Here is a 17,691-nt window from a genome sequence, read left to right as displayed (position 1 = left end):
CCCTTTGGACATGTACTGGAGGACAGGAAAAGGGGTAAGTGATTTGGACAATTCTAGTTTAGTTGCTGGTGGTGATGGCACCTACTGGGACCGGGGACAACGTTGGAGGGTTCTTTTCATAGTGACAGTGAGAGTAGATGAAATCTTGTTCTCTCTACAAGTCTAAGTATTTGGCACACCAAAGAAATTTTATCATCAGCTTATCAAAAACCAATTCTGCCAGCCACATAAGTTGACATAACTATGTTTAAATGACTCTTTGGTTCATCAAACATATAATCCTTTAATGTTCCAGCAACTTCAGACATTTCCCATATTGAAGTGGGGCTTAATAAGTACTTACACCAAAGTCCCACCCCAAAACTTTAAAATCAGAATTCTAAAGATCAAATCACAGGTATAGATTTTTTTAAAACCTCTTCCAAATGATTCTAATGAGAAATACTCTGACTTGTGTATGTGTCTGTGGCCTCTCACCATTTGACAGCACCTACGGCTGTCAAAGGCTCCCTGGGGTTCAACTTTATACTCATATCCAGCATATACTAAGCACACAATAAATGCCATTGGTCCCTACTCTCATTGACCATAAATTTTACAGATTTAATATTAGGTTTATCTTTCCCATTATCTTTTCTTGTTGCCTCAAGTTTCTCCCCTCACAAATCTAGTGGAATGCATTACTTTGAGGTAAGGATGAATTTATCCAGAACAAAGAAGATTTTGCTCAGTTTTTTAGTTTTAAAATTAGCATTTTTAAGTCATAGCAGAGATTAAAGCCTGAAAGCCAACATTGTTTTAATTGAAAAGAACCTTGCTTTTGTTAAAGATTTTTGGGGAAGAGTGAGTTTTCAGTCTAGAAAGCTAGTTTTGCATATCAAGAACTAGTCTTAGCCTTAGGGCCTAGAGTGTATTGTAGAAACCATGGAGTAGGTGACTGTGAAATGGTGTAAGACTAGTTTGTCAGGCCCAAGAATAGAACAATAGATTACAAGATAACTAGAGAATTTGATCAGGTGCAGTGAATCTTTGAAAAGAGCTTGGTACACTTTCCCTTCAGCATATTTGTCATGTATTCATCCATGATCCTGAACATAAGAACAGAAATGACTGTAGGCAGTGGACGGTTGGAGCAATATGGCTATAGTGTCCCCACAAGCCCAGTGTGCCATGGGAGAAGCAAGGTAGAGCTTCTGAGCTGGGAGTGGGAGGCAGGTTGCTGACAGAATTAGAAGGGGTCTTGTGGTAGATATGGGGGAAGATCAGAAGACCAAAGTGAGGCCATGGATATTTTCCAGCAGATGTCTTGGGACAGAGGCCAAAACCCAAAGCTCAGAAATGAATGAAATGGCTAGGCCATAATGAAAGTTAGAGAGAAGTGAGGTCTGAAGACTGCAAACCAGACTCACACTTCCATTCTCAACCCGACCCCCCAGGCCCAAATCATAATATTGCACATGCCTTCCACCCTTAGAGATAGAAAGGAGATGGGTGGGATAAGTTTGAATTGCTTTAATAGTAAACAAACTTCACCTTAATAAGGCAAGATTGTTTTATTGTAATCCTTGGAATTTGAATCCTGACAATATAGTTAGATTGAGTTATAGATGAAAAAAATTACACCCTTGTACACAGAACTACATGAGACTGTATACTTTGTGTTGGACAGCTATCTATCTGTTGAAACACTTGTTGAGTAGTTTTAAATTCTGGGCCATATACTAGAAACAAAGTGAGTAAGTGAGGTTAATAAGTGAATGGATAGGCAATGTGGAAAATACTACAAGCAAGTCCCCGAGTGATAGGAAAGTTAAGATAAGGTGTGCCCAAATCTACATGGGTGTGACATGGGACAGCGGAAGGAGAAGAGGTAGAGGTTAGGGAACACATTATAAAGAAGGCACTATCTGAATTGAAAAGTTAAGGATGAGATGACATTTGATGCTTGCTGGAGAAAGGTGATGCTGATGAGGGGAGTATTCTAGGCAAAGGAACAATATGCACAAAAGCAAAAGCATGACCATGTGAGGGAAAGTGCCATGCACAGGGTATCATGGTGAGGAAGTGGACAGGAAGGACTGAGGAAACGGTTAGGAGGTGGCACAGACTAGGCATAGTGATTACACGCGCAGCATTTGGGAGAAGTTGTCAAGATAACTCCTGGATTTGGGGGTTGAGGATGTGAATGAGTGGTGGGAAGGGCAATAAGGAGAAGTGGTTTTGGAATGAGAGAGTGAAGTTGATGAGTTCCATGTTTAGATGAGTCATGTTTGAGGTTCTCATGATGCACACAAGCTAACACATCCGGGAGGCAGTTAGAAATACTGACAGAGGGCTCAGGCCAGAGGTCTTCACAGACTATACATTTGAGATTTACCTGTGGGTGAGTAGCTGAAGCTTTGGGTGAAGATTAGTTTGCTCAGGAAGCATGTATAAACAGGCAATGACTTAAAGTGAAGGCCTTAAAAAACAAACGTAAACAAGCAAAACAACTTGAGGGGGTAGGCAGACCACGTTCAGGAGAATGAGGAAAAGTGGCTTGCAAGGGAGAGGAAGGTGGGTAGAGTGAGGCTGATGCAGAAGGGAGTCATCAAGTGTGTTAGTAGCTGCAAGTGGATAATGATCAAAATGTCCACGGGATTGATCAGAAGGCATCATCTCTGCAGGAAGAACATTTCAAAGAAGAGTGGGAGGGGAAGTCAGGAGCGTGGGTGGAAGACCGGCTGGCGAATGAGGAAGTGTAGACTGCTTTTCCAAAGCAGCATGACTGACAATGCGGGGGGTGATAGATTACAAATAGCATGGGGAGTAGGGCAAAGCTGCACACCTGACCAAACAAGTTAACAAGGAAACAGAACTCACCACTCTGTGAAATCTAATTCTCCATTAATGGCTAGGAGTTAACTCCAGATGCCAAACTTTGAGAATATGGGCTTTTTCGTTACTATTCATTCACATTCTATAGTTATGGATGTTTTGTTGCAATATACTTATATGTGATTTTATTATTTAATGTCTACAAATAACCAATAACTTTAAAAATAGTGGGAAAATAATGATATATACATTCACCAACATAAAAATATATGGTTCAAAAGCATTTTCCAAAGATTCAGTAAATTCCAAATTGCTGAGATCTAACCATGTCCCATATTATTTTCTGAAAACACACTAAATATAAGACAACTTATCAAAATCATCCTCTAAAATGTTGACAATTTCCTTTTTAAAAAAATAATGCTTTATTTTAATAAAATGTTTTATTTTAATATATTTTTATTGATTTCAGAGAGGAAGGGAGAAAAAGAGAGAAATAGAAACATCAATGATGGAGAGAATTAATTGGCTGCCTCCTGCACACCCCCTACTGGGGATCAAGCCCGCAACCCGGATATGTGCCCTTGACTAGAATCTAACCCAGCACTCTTCAGTCTGCAGGCGGATGTTCTATCCACTGAATCAAACCAGCCATGGCATTAATTTTCAAAGTGATTAAATTGATAATTTAAAAAATAAAATCTCATGCTTTAGGTTGAGGAGATTACATTGTCCTGTCTAGAGGGTATTTACTATAGTCTAAAATCATAACATAGTAAATGTCTTTAAGGTATATGGCATATTATATTAATAATAATGATTATTGATTAAAAAAATGAATTCCCTCAAATTCAGTCAAGATACAGGATTTAGGTTATATCGTAACTTTAGTGTTGGCCCGCTGGCTTTCGTTGGGAGACAGTTTTAGATGTCTAGCCTACCTTTTCACACCTGGCTAATCGAACAAATACACTGGCTTCCTTTTGTGTTGTCAATGCAGAAAGTGGTCACAAAATAGTTAACTCAAATTATAATGTATGGTAGAGAAAAATGTGACTCCATACCTTCTTTGTTTACTCTAACACACCCCAAAATAAAGTTATGAAGGCAACTACAAGATCTTATTACCATTTAGTAATTTTTGGCAACATACCAACTGATTAACATAAAAATAGATCATGTGGGTATTTGTTCCAATGTATTTATGGATCCACGGCTTGATTTCTACTGGGTATCCCTTTAGGGTGTAGGAAACTTCCACACAGAAGGGATAATCAAACTCAGGTATCTCTGCAACAAATTAATTTCAAATGCCTCTAACCAAGAATGAGGGTAGGTGACAACCTGAAAGTTATTAAGAATAATTAAATATCTATAATAATAAAAGTGTAATATGCTAATTAGCATATTACAGACATCCTTCCAGACGAAGCCAGGGCTGCGAAGGAAGCCCAGGTCCCGGGTACCTGCCGGCAGCCAGAGGGAAATCGGTGCAGGCAGCCGGGGGAAGGAAGGCCTACTCTTACATGAATTTCGTGCATCGGGCCTCTAGTATAAAATAAAGATGGTTTATTATTAAACAGATGAAGTGCCTTGAACTTTATACTAGAGACTTTGTCCCTTTTTTATGAGCCTGGATTTGTGGGTCAGACTCCCACAGGCAGGCCTGACCTATGGGAAGAGAGCATATGTTACTAGAATGCCAATCTACCACCACACCCAACTATTAGCCCATTGTGGAAACTCAATTCATACTTGTTCAACAAAATAAATGATTTCACCAATAGTACTACTTTCAGTGAATTCTAAGTCAGATTAGACATATTCAATTCTGAATTCAGCAGATTCTGAAACTGTTACAAGATATTCTTTTCTTTTTTTTTTTAAGAGAGAGTAGAAGGGAGGGGGAGACTGAGGGAGAGAGAAACATTGATGTGGGAGAGACCCATCAATTGGTTGCCTCCCACATACACCCTGGGGATCATGCCTGCAACTGAGATTATGTCCTTGTCCAGAATCAAACTTGGGACCCTTCGGTCTATGGACCAATGCTCTGTCCACTGATTCAAACCGGCCAAGGCACAAGATACTACTTTATAGAGCCATACCATTTTATATACCATCAAGTTCACTTAGCCTAGTGGAAAGGATGTGCACTAGGAGTAAAAAAAAAAAAACCCAGATACTATTCCAGGTCACCGCTCAATCCTGTATCAACCCAAGTGACTTTCTCACACCCTCCAAGGCTGATTTTCTCCTTGTGAAACTGCAATAATAACTGCCATTTCCAGATGTGACTGTGTGTCAGATGAGACTGAATCATAGCCAACTAAGGTTAAAAATGACATTGGAAACCAGAGTCATTTCAAATATAAATAAGGAAGTTAAGGCTCAGAGAGGTTAATGACTTGCTCAAGGTCAAAGAGTAAATAAGATGACACTTGGTATTTGTACTTGTGTCTGTACTTCTAATAATCCTAAGATAATTAAAAAGTGTGAAGTAGCCCAGACAGTGTGTTTCAGTGGTTGAGGGTCCACCTATGAACCAGGAGGTCACGGTTGGATTCCCAGTCAGAGCACAAGCCTGGGTTGTGGTCTAACTTCCCCAGTGTGGAGGATGCAGGAGGCAACCAATCAATGATTCTCTTTCACCCCTCTCCCTTCCTCTCTAAAATCAATAAAAAAAATATATTTTTTAAAGTGTGAAGTAGTATGGTGCATGTGTGTGTTTAAGGGACATTGCCCGAAACTCTTCAGGCACACTGCTTAGACTCATACTATGTCTATTTAAAACTCTAGAACCTTTGCTCTCTGGGGGAATCACTTTTCCCCTCAAGCAATGTTTTCCTATAAACAATTAAGAACAAAAATAATTAGAGGAAGTTCTGTTCAGAGAGAAGGGCAAATGTAAAAAAATCATTCAATTTCTGTTCTATGGTAGGAAGAACTAAATCACTATGCCATTCTAAACCTATCAAAGAAAATAAAAACTTTGAAATCCACGTTGTGTCATTTAAATACTAGCCAGTTACTCATATGATACCATTGCATCTCACATAAACATGACCTCTTTTCAGGGTGTAGAAAAAGTGACTGTTTCGTGACATGTACATCGGCTTTGATCTGAAGGCAATTTACTTTACTTTTGATGTCAACAGGTGCAAATGAAACTTACAGTGCCAAGGTCAATGATGAAGCAGTCTCCCTGGTTGAAACTGTGCCAGCTCAGGGGAACTTCCGTGGCCCTGACCACTCTCCGACCCTTCACGTGCAAGAGCCTCTGGGCTGTCAGGTCGTTGGTGAGAACGTGATTTAGTCCAGATGCCACACCTCCAGCCTGATCAGTGGGAGGGGGCAGAAAACAAAACACAACAGATGAGGCTTTGAACTAGACACAGTCACGTATGGAACCACAGGTGCTTGTGCCAAAACAGCCTACCATGTCAAGAGAAAATAGCCACCTCGGAGCATGTGAAAAATTAAGTAAGAAGAAGAGAATTCCTTAGCAAATCAACAATTTCTTTTTAAGTTAGGCTCTGTTCTTCCTATATCAACATTGCAAATATTTTCTGAGAAACTTCAGAGTTTAAACCTGCTATAGAAAAAAAAGAAGAAGAAGCTGTAACTGTTGTCCTTTGGAAACTAATTATTCCCGAGTCATGGAGTGAGAAGGTAGACAAGGATTTCAAGGAAAAAAGCAACAGGAGGTTGGAGGAGAGTCAGAGGTCACAAGTACAGATGAAGAGCACCCAGAGAATGTGGCACCCCCAAAGTGCCGACTGTCACAGCGTGAGGAGAGAGAAGGGGAGTTAAGTGCTGGCCAGGTATGGGCTGCTCCTATTTTTTTCAATAAGTACATTATAATCCAATAAAAAATAGTATAAAAACACAGTGATCTGAAGAAAAGTTATAAAATGGAAAACAGTATGGAGTTTTCTCAAAAAATTAAAAATGAAACTGCCATTTGACCCAGTGATCCCATTTCTAGGAATGTATCCTAAGAAGCCAGTAACACCAATCAGAAAGGATATATGCACCCTGATGTTCATAGCAGCACAATTTATAATAGCTAAGATCTGGAAACAGCCCAAGTGTCCTTTAGTAGATGAGTGGATAAAAAAGCTGTGGTACATTTACACAATGGAATACCATGCAGCTATAAAGAAGAATCTCTTGTCCTTTGAGATAGCATGGAGGGACCTGGAGAGTATTATGCTAAGCAAAATAAGCTAGTCGGCGAAAGACAAGTATCACATGATCTCACTTATATGTGGAATCGAATGAACAAAATAAACTGATGAACAAAATAGGTCCAGAGACATAGAAGCATGGAACAGACTGATGGATCTCAGTCTGGGGGGAGAAATTAACCAAAGAACTTATATGCATAACCCATGGACACAGACAATAGCGTGATAAAGGCCTGGGGGCGGGGGAGGAGTCACTGGGGGGGGGGGGGGGGAGACATCTATAATACTTTCAACAATAAAGATAAACTTAAAAAATATATAGACTAGACCTAGGATACATATACAACATTTAGGCTAATTTCATATGATGAATCATCAGAATGATATATAGTCCATGAACATTTAACAGTATTTTAAAACTAATTTTGTCTCTACTATTTAATGTCAAAAATGCACAAAAGAAAAACTAAGTTTTACATATGTCTATATCAGACAGCAAATAGTTCTGTGAATATTGTTTGAATCAACACTATAAACTCCCTGCCTCTTTCTACCTATTCCACAGAAGGTAAACAAAGTGGATGTTTTCATTCAACAAAGTCCTCTAAATCTGTGGTGCCATAGATACACTTTTTCTGGCTGACAGATGTTAGATGGTTGCTAATCACAATTATGGCTAAGGGCTGGGTCTTCTTGGGAAAGGCGTGATTAACAGAAGATTTAATATGAGGGAGTGGTGGTAATTGTCTTCTATAACCCCTTCCAACCCCATAAAACGCCTCACAGAGGAAAAACCTCAAGTCAATGAAATGACATGAGAAGATGGTCTTCATATTTTCTAGCTGAATGTTGAGAGTATCCCAGTATGATTACCAGCTTGGGCACTGGAGTCAAATGGTCACCCACTCACATACTAGCTATTAGGCCTTGGCAAGTTACACGGTCTCTCTAAACTTCCATTTACTTATCGTAATAGTGTGATAATGATAGAACTGCACCACAGGGCTGTTATTTGAATTAAATGAGATAATATTCATGAAAATTAAGTATAGCATAATAATCTTTGCTATTCTGGGTAGTAAATTATCTCTGCTTCTACATTTCCTATCAAGTATTGTTGCAACAGCAACACATCATCTGCTCAATGTCACTACTGATAAGACAGTGAACTAATTTTTTTTTCTTTTTGCTGATAAATTTGACCTCCATTTGCAAATACCCTCTTTCTAAGAAAATGCTGATTCGTAGTGGTTTTAATGCTGACAATTAGAATATAATTATCCAATAACTGTTACTTCTATCATGTCCACTTTTAAATATATGTATCCAGAAGGTTGATTTCAGAAGTCCTGCAAATAGCCAGAAAAATTATGAATAAGGTAAGTTCCTACTGATTGTGTATGTCCTATAGGTATTGTATTATGAATTAAATCCTTAATCCTCACAACACTTATAGTGAAAGCTGTTGTTATACCCATTGCACATTTGAGAAAACTGAGCCCAGAAAGCTTACATACTTGCCCTGAGGCAAACCAGTACTATGTGGCAGAAATGCATTCATGACCAGTTTAATGGCACAGCATGCTTTTAGTAACTATAAGAAACAGCTTTTTCAAAATGTTGGGTTCACTCACATAAGGAAAGGTTTTTGGGATCATTTGACATAAGCTAGGAATTCATGTGAATTAAATAAAATGAGAGGTAATAAGTTCTATATTTAGAGTGGCTGACATCCTAGAGTGGAAAAATGATTTCAAGAGAGATATAGAAACTTGTGTTTTGTCCTGATCTAAATGACATCACAAAATATTCAACTAAGTCTCTGATCAGGTAAGAGCAAAAAGAAACCCTGGCATCATAGTAGGCAAATTTAGTATATATTCGGGATTCTAGTTTATCTCTGAGGTCTGAGGTCTTCACGAGGCTAATATGCTTGAGAGGAGTTGAGGGGTCTGCAGAACACCTATTGGAGCATGTTTGATTTTGAAAAGGACTGTTTCTAAAATGTTTGTCTAGGGAGGGTATACCTCACACTTTGTCTGAACACTCCTAGGCCTGGGGGGGGATGGTGAAGGATGGCCAGCCTGCAAAGAAAGGTCACTGGGAGATTCCCCCCAAAAGCCATCTTTTACTGCAAATGGCCTTATAGAGACAGACATACTTAACAGGTTTTATGGTTTGTTCATTTTAAAAAATAAAACCATCTGATGATTTTCAGGCCAACACACATAAACTGTGTGTACACGTGTGTATGTGTCAGTGTATGCATTTGAATTTGTGGACTGGAACCACACATGTTCAACTCAATGATTTCATTTCCAAGGTCACCACACTATGTAGGAAATGTGTGTATACTTTTTTGTATTAAGTAAAGTTACAATTGTTATACTATATTAAGATATTCTAGAACAACTGAAATTCCCAGATAATAGGTTATTTGCAGCAAATTCAGAGATTTTTCAGAATATCAAAAACAAACTGTTAGTACTCAATTTACTAATATTTATTTATTGAAGTAATTTTCATTTCAATAATTCATTGTGACAACATAACTGAAAGCTCTTAACTTTATGAAAAATCAATCTATTGAATAAAATCAAATCAGAGTAGTTAACATACTGGCCTATACATTCCACAAACATTTATTGGGCACTTCCTATGTGTCCAGGAGGTACTGGTGATCTATCAGTGAACAAAACAGATTAAAACAAAAACAAAACATAAAAATGTCTGCCCTCAGTGTACTTTCATTCTATGAAGACAAGAGGTGTGCATGAATAGGAAGGGAAAGGAGGTCATTACAGAAACTGTTTGAGAGAGCAGCTTACCTTATATTTCAGACCTCCTTTGAAATAGCCAACAAAATCAGTAGATTCATAGCCTTGAAGTTCTCTATTCTGCACTGGTTTGCCACCCAAATAGTCATCCATCTGTACAGTAAAGATGGCAGCTGCTGTGCTTTCATCCTGAGAACACTCCCTTCCTGAAATGGCAAATGATAGTGCCTCACTTATCAAGCAAGGGAAAGAATTATGGCAGAGATTTTGAATATATATATATATATATATATATATATATATATATATATAAAATCTCAGAAATTTTCTTTGAATTATATATCAATAAAACAAATCATCTTCAACAGAACAATCTTCTAAAAATATTGTGTTGTTAATAACTAAAATAATGTTTTGTTTCTGCTTTCCAATTATTTTTAAAATTAAAAAACAAAAACCACTGTCTGAATATGCTCAGGAAGACATATCCATATATTCTATTAGGATTCAGATTCATTTGATCAATAAAATCAGGCTCTGAAAATATTTTTACAATTGTTTTAGCCTTTATTAGCATCAATCTTTAGGCATCTAACATGTCAATATGTTAGTATTTGTAAGGAATATGCACATCAGAGGCCAGAGCTAAACAGCATCAGAAAAGAAAGTGGTTAGAAAGGGAAATGAATGTAGCTTGGCCTTACCCTTATTTTTTAGTCCCATTATCCCCACTTCACTATCTTAATGGCATAATATTCTCAGAAGAAGGGACAGTAAACACTAGCATGCGAACACTCATTGAATGTCAGTGTCTCTATTACTATCAACAGGAATTTAACGCACAACACATTTAATTTTTACAACCGTAATACAGATCCCATCCAGGCAACTTCATTGAGGTAGAAACACCAATTCTTAAGAACCAGCGTTTTTATGTACATGAAAATCAGAGCCAGGAACTCAAGTTTTCTAAAAGACTTACTACATCTGAGCTGTGTGAAAGTTTAAATGATTGTAGAAATAGTAATAACTTTTATACATTTATAATACCTTGGCTATGGGCCAGACACCATGTGAGTGTTTTACATGGATGATCTCATTTAATCTCTAAGAACCCCACGCAGCAGAAACTATGTCCTACCAAGTTATAACAGTGGAATGGGAGGCCTGGAAATGCCAAGCACCTCCCCTGAGGTCATAAAGTTGACCTTTGGTAGAACAGCACCCAGAGCCCATTTTCTGTGATTCTGAAGCACAGGCTCTTAGAAACTACACTACAAGATTTTTTTAATACTTAGACTCTCATTAGCAGTACAATTTTATGGTAATAGGGACATATCATTTTCCTTCATGAATAATTGATACATAAAAGTTTAGAAGCTGTAACAATAGTTCACCTGAAACCCCAGTTGAGAATATTCACCAAAGTTGAAGAAAGAAAATCAATCAGCTATATTGAAGAAAAAACTGGATTGTATTTCTTTACAATTCCTCTTACTCTCAAAGGGGACCTGTGTAGTATGGATCTTCTCAGTAAAAAATCAGTAGCTAGAGGTGTATTTGACATTATATAAATTTTGTGAATGTGTTGTGGTCAAAGGAAATGAGGTAACACATGAAAAAACATCCCTGCAATTTTGCAGTTCAAAAGGACTGCAGTGTCATTCTTAAGCCCACTTTCCCATCCATTAATGAGAATACTAATAGAGGCATAGATATAGATTTGTACAGTGATGCTGTAAGAGGAAAACTTAAATCAAGATTAATACCAAGTCATTAAAGATGATGTGTTTGACTTAAACATCCTTACTTGTAGAAGTTGAAACCCAAGTCTCTTTAGGTAGATGTAAATGGACAGGCATGCAACTAATTAAATAGACTAGAAGTAAGTTAATTAAATTATACTACCACTTGTTGATGTTATGTATTGTGAAAGGCCAGGGAAAAGCAGTATAAATGAGCCAGAGGTTGGAAGATCTTTAATAAAGCCAATAGCAGTCTTTGAATGTGAAAACCAAAATCAAATTCAGTTGTATCATGATGAAATCCTATCAAGTATTCAGAAACTTATGAACTTCATTTATTTTCCCTTTGCTAATTTTACTGATTTATGTTGTTTTGTGTTGTTATTTTATATCATGTTACATTATTGTATATGTGCTGTAAGCTTCTTTAAATTGTTTGGGGGATGTGACTTTATATGTAAAACATAGATTTAAAAAGGAGGCTTAATAAGTAGGTTAATCAAAAAACCATTCATGAGTAACAAAAAAACTCTTGCCAAGTTAGGAATACTGGGGAACATCCTCAATTTGATAAATAGCATCAATTAAAAGTGTACAGCTAACATAATTCTTAATGGTGAAAAACTGAATATTTTCCCGTGAGATTGGGAGCAAGGCAAGGTTGTCTACTTTCATTACTCTTACTCAACATTATACAAGAAGTTCTAACCACTGCAATAAGGTAGAAAGAGAAAAGCAAACAGACTGAAAAAGAAGAAATAAATGTTTCTATTTATAAATAAGAGGATTATCTACACAGAAAATTTTAAGATATCTACAAAACAATTTAGAAAACCTCCCAGAATAAGTGCATTCAGCAAGATAAAAATTAATTGATAACAAAAGGCAGTCTCATTTTTATATAGAAACCACAAACATGAAAAATTGAAATTAAAAGCACCATGCCATTTACGATCAATCCAAAGAAACTAAGGTGTATATTAAATAGGTAAATAATCTATATGCTAAAATTACAAAATGATAATGAAAAGAATGAAAGACCTTAATAAACATAAAGACATAGTGTCATGCATTGTAAGAATCAATATAATAAAGATGTCAATTTTCTCCAAATTGATCTGTAGGCTTAATGCTATTCCTAGCAAAATCCCAGCAAGGTTTATGATAGATTATATGAGTTGATTATAAAATTTATATGAAAGGACATAGGCCCTAGAATAGCTAAAAGAATCTTGACAAAGAAAACTAAGCTAGGAAAAATAACTCTATCTGATAATAGTGTCCACTATGCAGCTACAGTAATCAAGACAGTGTGATATTGGTGGAAAAACAGACATACAGATCAGCAGGCCACATTTCCCCCAATGCTAACATTTTGTAAAACTATAGTATAGCCATAACCAGTTTGGCTCAGTGGATAGAGCGTCGGCCTGCGGACCGAAGGGTCCCAGGTTCGATTCTGGTCAAGGGCATGTACCTTGGTTGCGGGCACATCCCCAGTAGGGCGTGTGCAGGAGGCAGCTAATCGATGTTTCTCTCTCATCGATGTTTCTAACTCTCTATCCCTCTCCCTTCCTCTCTGTAAAAAAATCAATAAAATATATTTTTTAAAAATGCTAACCTTTCAAAACAAAACAAAACAGAAAAAACCTATAGTTTAGTATATACTAAAGTATAAGTATATAAGTATAGTGCAGCACAGAATACCACAACCAGGATTTGACAGTGATACAAGGCATTTACCTTTTTTCATATCTTCCCAATTTTACTTGTACTCTTGTGTTTGTACCTTTAATTCTATAAAAGTTTATCAGATATATATATCCACCATCATAGTCAAAGTATCGAATAATTACATCATTAAAAAATCTCTTATGTTGTCTTTTTATAACTACACCCACCTCCCTCCTGCATCACCCTGACCTCACCCCAACCCTAACCTCTTGTAACAACAAATTCAAAATTTTTTCATTTCAAAAATGGTATATAAATAAAATTATACAGTATGTAACATTTTGGCTTTATTTCTCTTACTCAGCATAATTGCCTGAGCTTTATCGGAGTTGCTGTGTGTATCAAAAGTTTGTTCCTTTTTATTGCTGAGGAGTGTTTCTTATTACTGATGTGCCACAATTTTTTTTTTAACCAGGCACCTGCTGAAGTATATTGGAGCTGATTCAAGTTTTTTGTCTATTTAAATGAAGCTGCTATGGACATTCATGTATAGGTTTCTACATGAATATAAATTTAATTTCTCTGGAATAAATGTCCATGAATGCAATTGCTGAGTCATATGGTAGTTGCATGTTTAGTTTTGTAAGAAACTGCAAAACTACTTTCCATGATCATATCCCTCATTTAACATCTCCCCCAAGCAATAGAGAAAAACCCAGTTTCTCACATCCTTGCTGGCTCTTGTATCAGTAAGTTACTTGTATTGTAGTTGTATATTGTAATCCACTTCTTTAGATCCCCAGTCTTTTGCATAGAGCATAGCACAGACTAAGTATACCATAAATGTTTATTGCTCCCAACTATATTTATGTGAAGTTTAAAACTGGTAAGGAGAAATGGTGAGGGTGAGTGTTAGTAGCATAGATCTGGATGTGACAGACAGTAGCTTTATCATGTAGCCCTGTTCATGGACATGCTGCTGTAAGTAACCAGAAGCAGAAGGTGGGTGCATTTAAACCACTAGGTACAAAGCTGAGATGCGTAAGAAGGACCAATGCAACACTTTCAGTCATTCGCAACAGATTCTTACACTTTGTAAACAAACATATAAAAATGAAATAATCTGAGACGTGCAAGGGTGTTATAGAAAGACACTGAGGTTGAGACCAGGCAAGATGACTCCATTCTCCTATTTGATGTCCCACTGCTCCCTTTCCTCCTTTTTTCCCTCTTACTTGACCTGCTTCTTCATTTCTACCCTGTGCACCTTTTCCCACCCCAGTGTGATTTTAACCTCACTCTCTTTCACCTTCCTTCCAACTGATTTCCTTTGGTCAAACTTTCTTTTTCCTTGAACTTTCAGCTCTTCCTTTCAGAATTTACTCTCAATCTGTTTTATTAATCCGCATGAATTCATCCAAATTTAGGTCTTAGAGGGAAATATTACCAGATGAAATCCAACTTGCTTTAGAGAACAGAAGTAGGAAGAGCTGATGAACAATCCTATCTAAAGGCCTGTCGGCTCTTTTACTCTAAACTTTTCCATGTTCCCCATGATCTTCTCTGGATACAAGATCCCTCCCAGTTACCCTCATTTTCCTTTTTTCTGCAAAGGCTTTTCTGCTTCCCCCTCACCACAGACACTGAGTGTCCTTTCACAGTGCTTATCACACGTTACTGTCCTATATCATGTTTTGTTTTATTGCACCTCTGAGATTATAAATTTTCAGGGAAGTTTCAAAAATAATTAATATGCAAAAATGTATTATGTAATGCTGGGCACAAATAATTACTGAAGAAATTAACTTATTAATTAACACATTATTAACTTCAGTTTCAGCAGATCTTTAAGATCATAAAATGTTTCTGCCCAAAGCATTTTCTATTAAATTTTTTAAACTTGGTGAGCACTAAGTGAATAATTAAGAGTTAATAATTAATAGTGATTCTGTGTAAACCTTAGAAGATATAGTACTTGAAGATCTTATATGGGTAAGAAGGAACCTATAGAATTAAAAAAAAAAACTGTATTCAAAGAACTCTTGCAACCCTCTAACAAAGTTAACTGTTATTTATAGCAAGAAATGAAGTTCTTTCACATTTCAATTCACCAATGTGGCAAATGTAGCATTTCAGACACTTTTATTCATTTCAAATACAAGTTCTGGATAGAAAGACCAAGGTGAGGACATTATTAATTCTTTTGGCATTATTCACTCATGAACATGGTTATATGTTAGGGTTTCAGTGTTTTGTTTTTGTTTTTGTACAAAACATAGAATAGACCACTGTCTATGAGGAATAGTAACATTACAATGGGAAATCAAAATGCGTTTGGGACTCAGCTTCAGCATCCTCAAGCCAGCACCGCATTTTAATATCAAATGCTATAATGAAAACAGTGCTTTCTCCCATAGACATTTGTGTATCCGCTCCACGTGTTGACTAACATTGAGAACATCACTTCTCAATGTTTTAAACCATTTTCTTTCTTAAAATTTTCAAATGTTAGAAGTAAAAATAATGGCTTCCAGAGTTTCAGAACGTGTATGTGTGTGTGGTTTTCCCATAAGCTCAGGAATAAAACTAAAAATAAGAAACACAAGTCCCCGGGAGGCAAGCTAGTTTTAAAAGGAGTCAGTGAGGCTCAGATAATCGGCACGTTGTTACTAGTAGATGGGGTGTGCCCACTGGCACAGGAGCTCACGGGGAGAGGCAGGACATTCAGGATGTTTACGAGTAAAAGTAGAAGGTGGAGAAAGTAGAACACACAAGGCCCAGTGTCCTGAGAGTCTGGCGTGAGTGCAGCCCAAAATAATTACCGCTGAAGGAGCCGATTTGTTCCAGAGTGTCCTTGTTCAAGTAGATAAATAATAAATTTTAAAATAATTATAATAAAGAAGCCCCTGTAAATATATAAATAGGCCATATGACGCTATTTATTTATAGGACAATATCTGCATTACTTGTTTCATTATTTGTTTCCTGCTTCTATCCAACTTGGCCAGCATCATAAACAGGAATGTTAGCCACACTTGCCAGCCGCGTGGTGGAGGTGAGGATCCTGACTTAAAGCAGCCAAACAGGAATCACCGCAATTAGTAGAGAAATACGCGGGGGGGGGGGGGGGGGGGGAATTAATTAACAAACAAAATAAAACCTCTCGCCAGCTGCGGGGGATGCCACAGAGTTGTTTGACTTCATCTCCTCCCCGAGAGGGAAACCAGGACTGAACTTGTCCGCAGGTGAGCGCGACTTGGCTAGCGCCCAGGTGGGTGTGCCCAGCAGCGGCTCTGCCAGGCAGTGGGGTTTGGAGCTGGAAGGTGAAAGAGGGCGGAACCAGCCTCAAACCCGGGAGATGGACCCGGCAAAGGTCAAAGTCAGTGGGATAAGAGTGCTCCCGACTTGGCTGAGCCCAGGGTTTGCAGCTGGGAGAAGGTGGCCAGCCCCAAAGGCGCGGCCCCGCGGGGGCGCAACTGAAGCCAGGTCCCCAGGTCGCGCCCGTTTGCACCCTCCTTCCTCGCAGCAGGGGAGTCTCAGCTCCCCACGGTCTCGCCCCTCCCGAACCTGGGGCGTCCAGGTCGGGCGCCCGCGACCCTTACCCAGCCAGAAGTGCAGGCGGTAGGTGAAGCCGCGGCACGCCTTGCTCGTGTGCAGCACCAGGTACGCATCCCCAACGTAGAAGTCGCCGTAAGCGCTCCGGGGCACCGGCACCAGCTCCAGCTTCTCGATCCTCCAGACCTGCAGCCCCGCCTTCTTGCCCGCCCGGGAGAACTCCGGGTGGTACAGCTCCTGGGTCATGACTGGCGAGCTACTCTCCGGAGAGGCCCCCCTGGAGCAGGACCTGTTGACCTTGAAGTTGGACTGAACCGAGAGCGGCTGGAGGGACCCAGTTCTCCAGGATTTTATAGGGTTCGCCCTGCGGGAGGCGGGGCCCCAAATGGGAGGGGCTAAGTGTCCAGGCGGCAGTTGCTCCAAAGGAGAGGATCTCTTCCCAGAAGGAGCGCAGTGCCTTCTCCACAACTCCAAAGCCTTTCCCGGGGGAGGAGGGAAATGGGATGAAATCCAGAGGCAGGTTATAGAAACGCCTCCTCCAAGCCAGGCAACAGATGCAGGAGATTAACTAGATGGCGCATCGTTTTGAAAAAATTGGCTGTCCAGGTAACAATCATCTTAATAACCGACGCCCTCATTTCCTTGGTCATTCGCTCCATATTTGATGACTGAAGTTGCTCTCTGTCTTGACCTGTCCAGTTCGAATATGCCTTGAAAACCAGCACCCCAGGTTTGAGAAGGATAAAAACCTGGAAGGCTGGGGTCTTACCCAGGGACAGATCTCTGTAATCCCCGGGGGTTCAAGAGCTGCGGTTAAGCTCTCGGCCACCTTGGGTCAAGACAGTTGCTGAAAATAAGAGGTATCGTGCTCTTGGGGTGCTCTCAAGCGACCTGTGTGTGGCTGTGACATTGTGCTGGGCCTGACTTGCCAGT

At 38.8% G+C, this 17,691-nt stretch overlaps 1 protein-coding gene across 2 annotated transcripts in view; it reads right to left on the bottom strand.

The window, feature by feature from the left end:
• SCIN (scinderin) overlaps positions 1–17,091 on the bottom strand; it is a 55,995-nt gene extending 38,904 nt beyond the window's left edge. The window contains exons 1-3 of one of the 2 annotated variants that reach the window (XM_070424357.1): positions 16,806–17,091; positions 9,836–9,990; positions 5,993–6,154 (exon numbers count right to left, since the gene is read on the bottom strand). In XM_070424357.1, the coding sequence (XP_070280458.1) occupies positions 5,993–6,154; positions 9,836–9,990; positions 16,806–17,004 (516 nt within the window). In that variant the 5' untranslated portion in view covers positions 17,005–17,091. The remainder of the gene's footprint in view (positions 1–5,992; positions 6,155–9,835; positions 9,991–16,805) is intronic. The other variant, XM_070424358.1, reaches the window with a different exon arrangement.
• Between the last annotated feature and the right edge of the window lie 600 nt (positions 17,092–17,691).

The sequence above is a fragment of the Myotis yumanensis genome, unplaced genomic scaffold, assembly GCF_028538775.1.
Source record: "Myotis yumanensis isolate MYYU_CA2020_CCGP unplaced genomic scaffold, mMyoYum1.0.hap1 SCAF_9, whole genome shotgun sequence".
NCBI classification, from domain to species: Eukaryota; Metazoa; Chordata; class Mammalia; order Chiroptera; family Vespertilionidae; genus Myotis; species Myotis yumanensis.
This window is presented reverse-complemented; position numbering and strand designations above follow the sequence as displayed.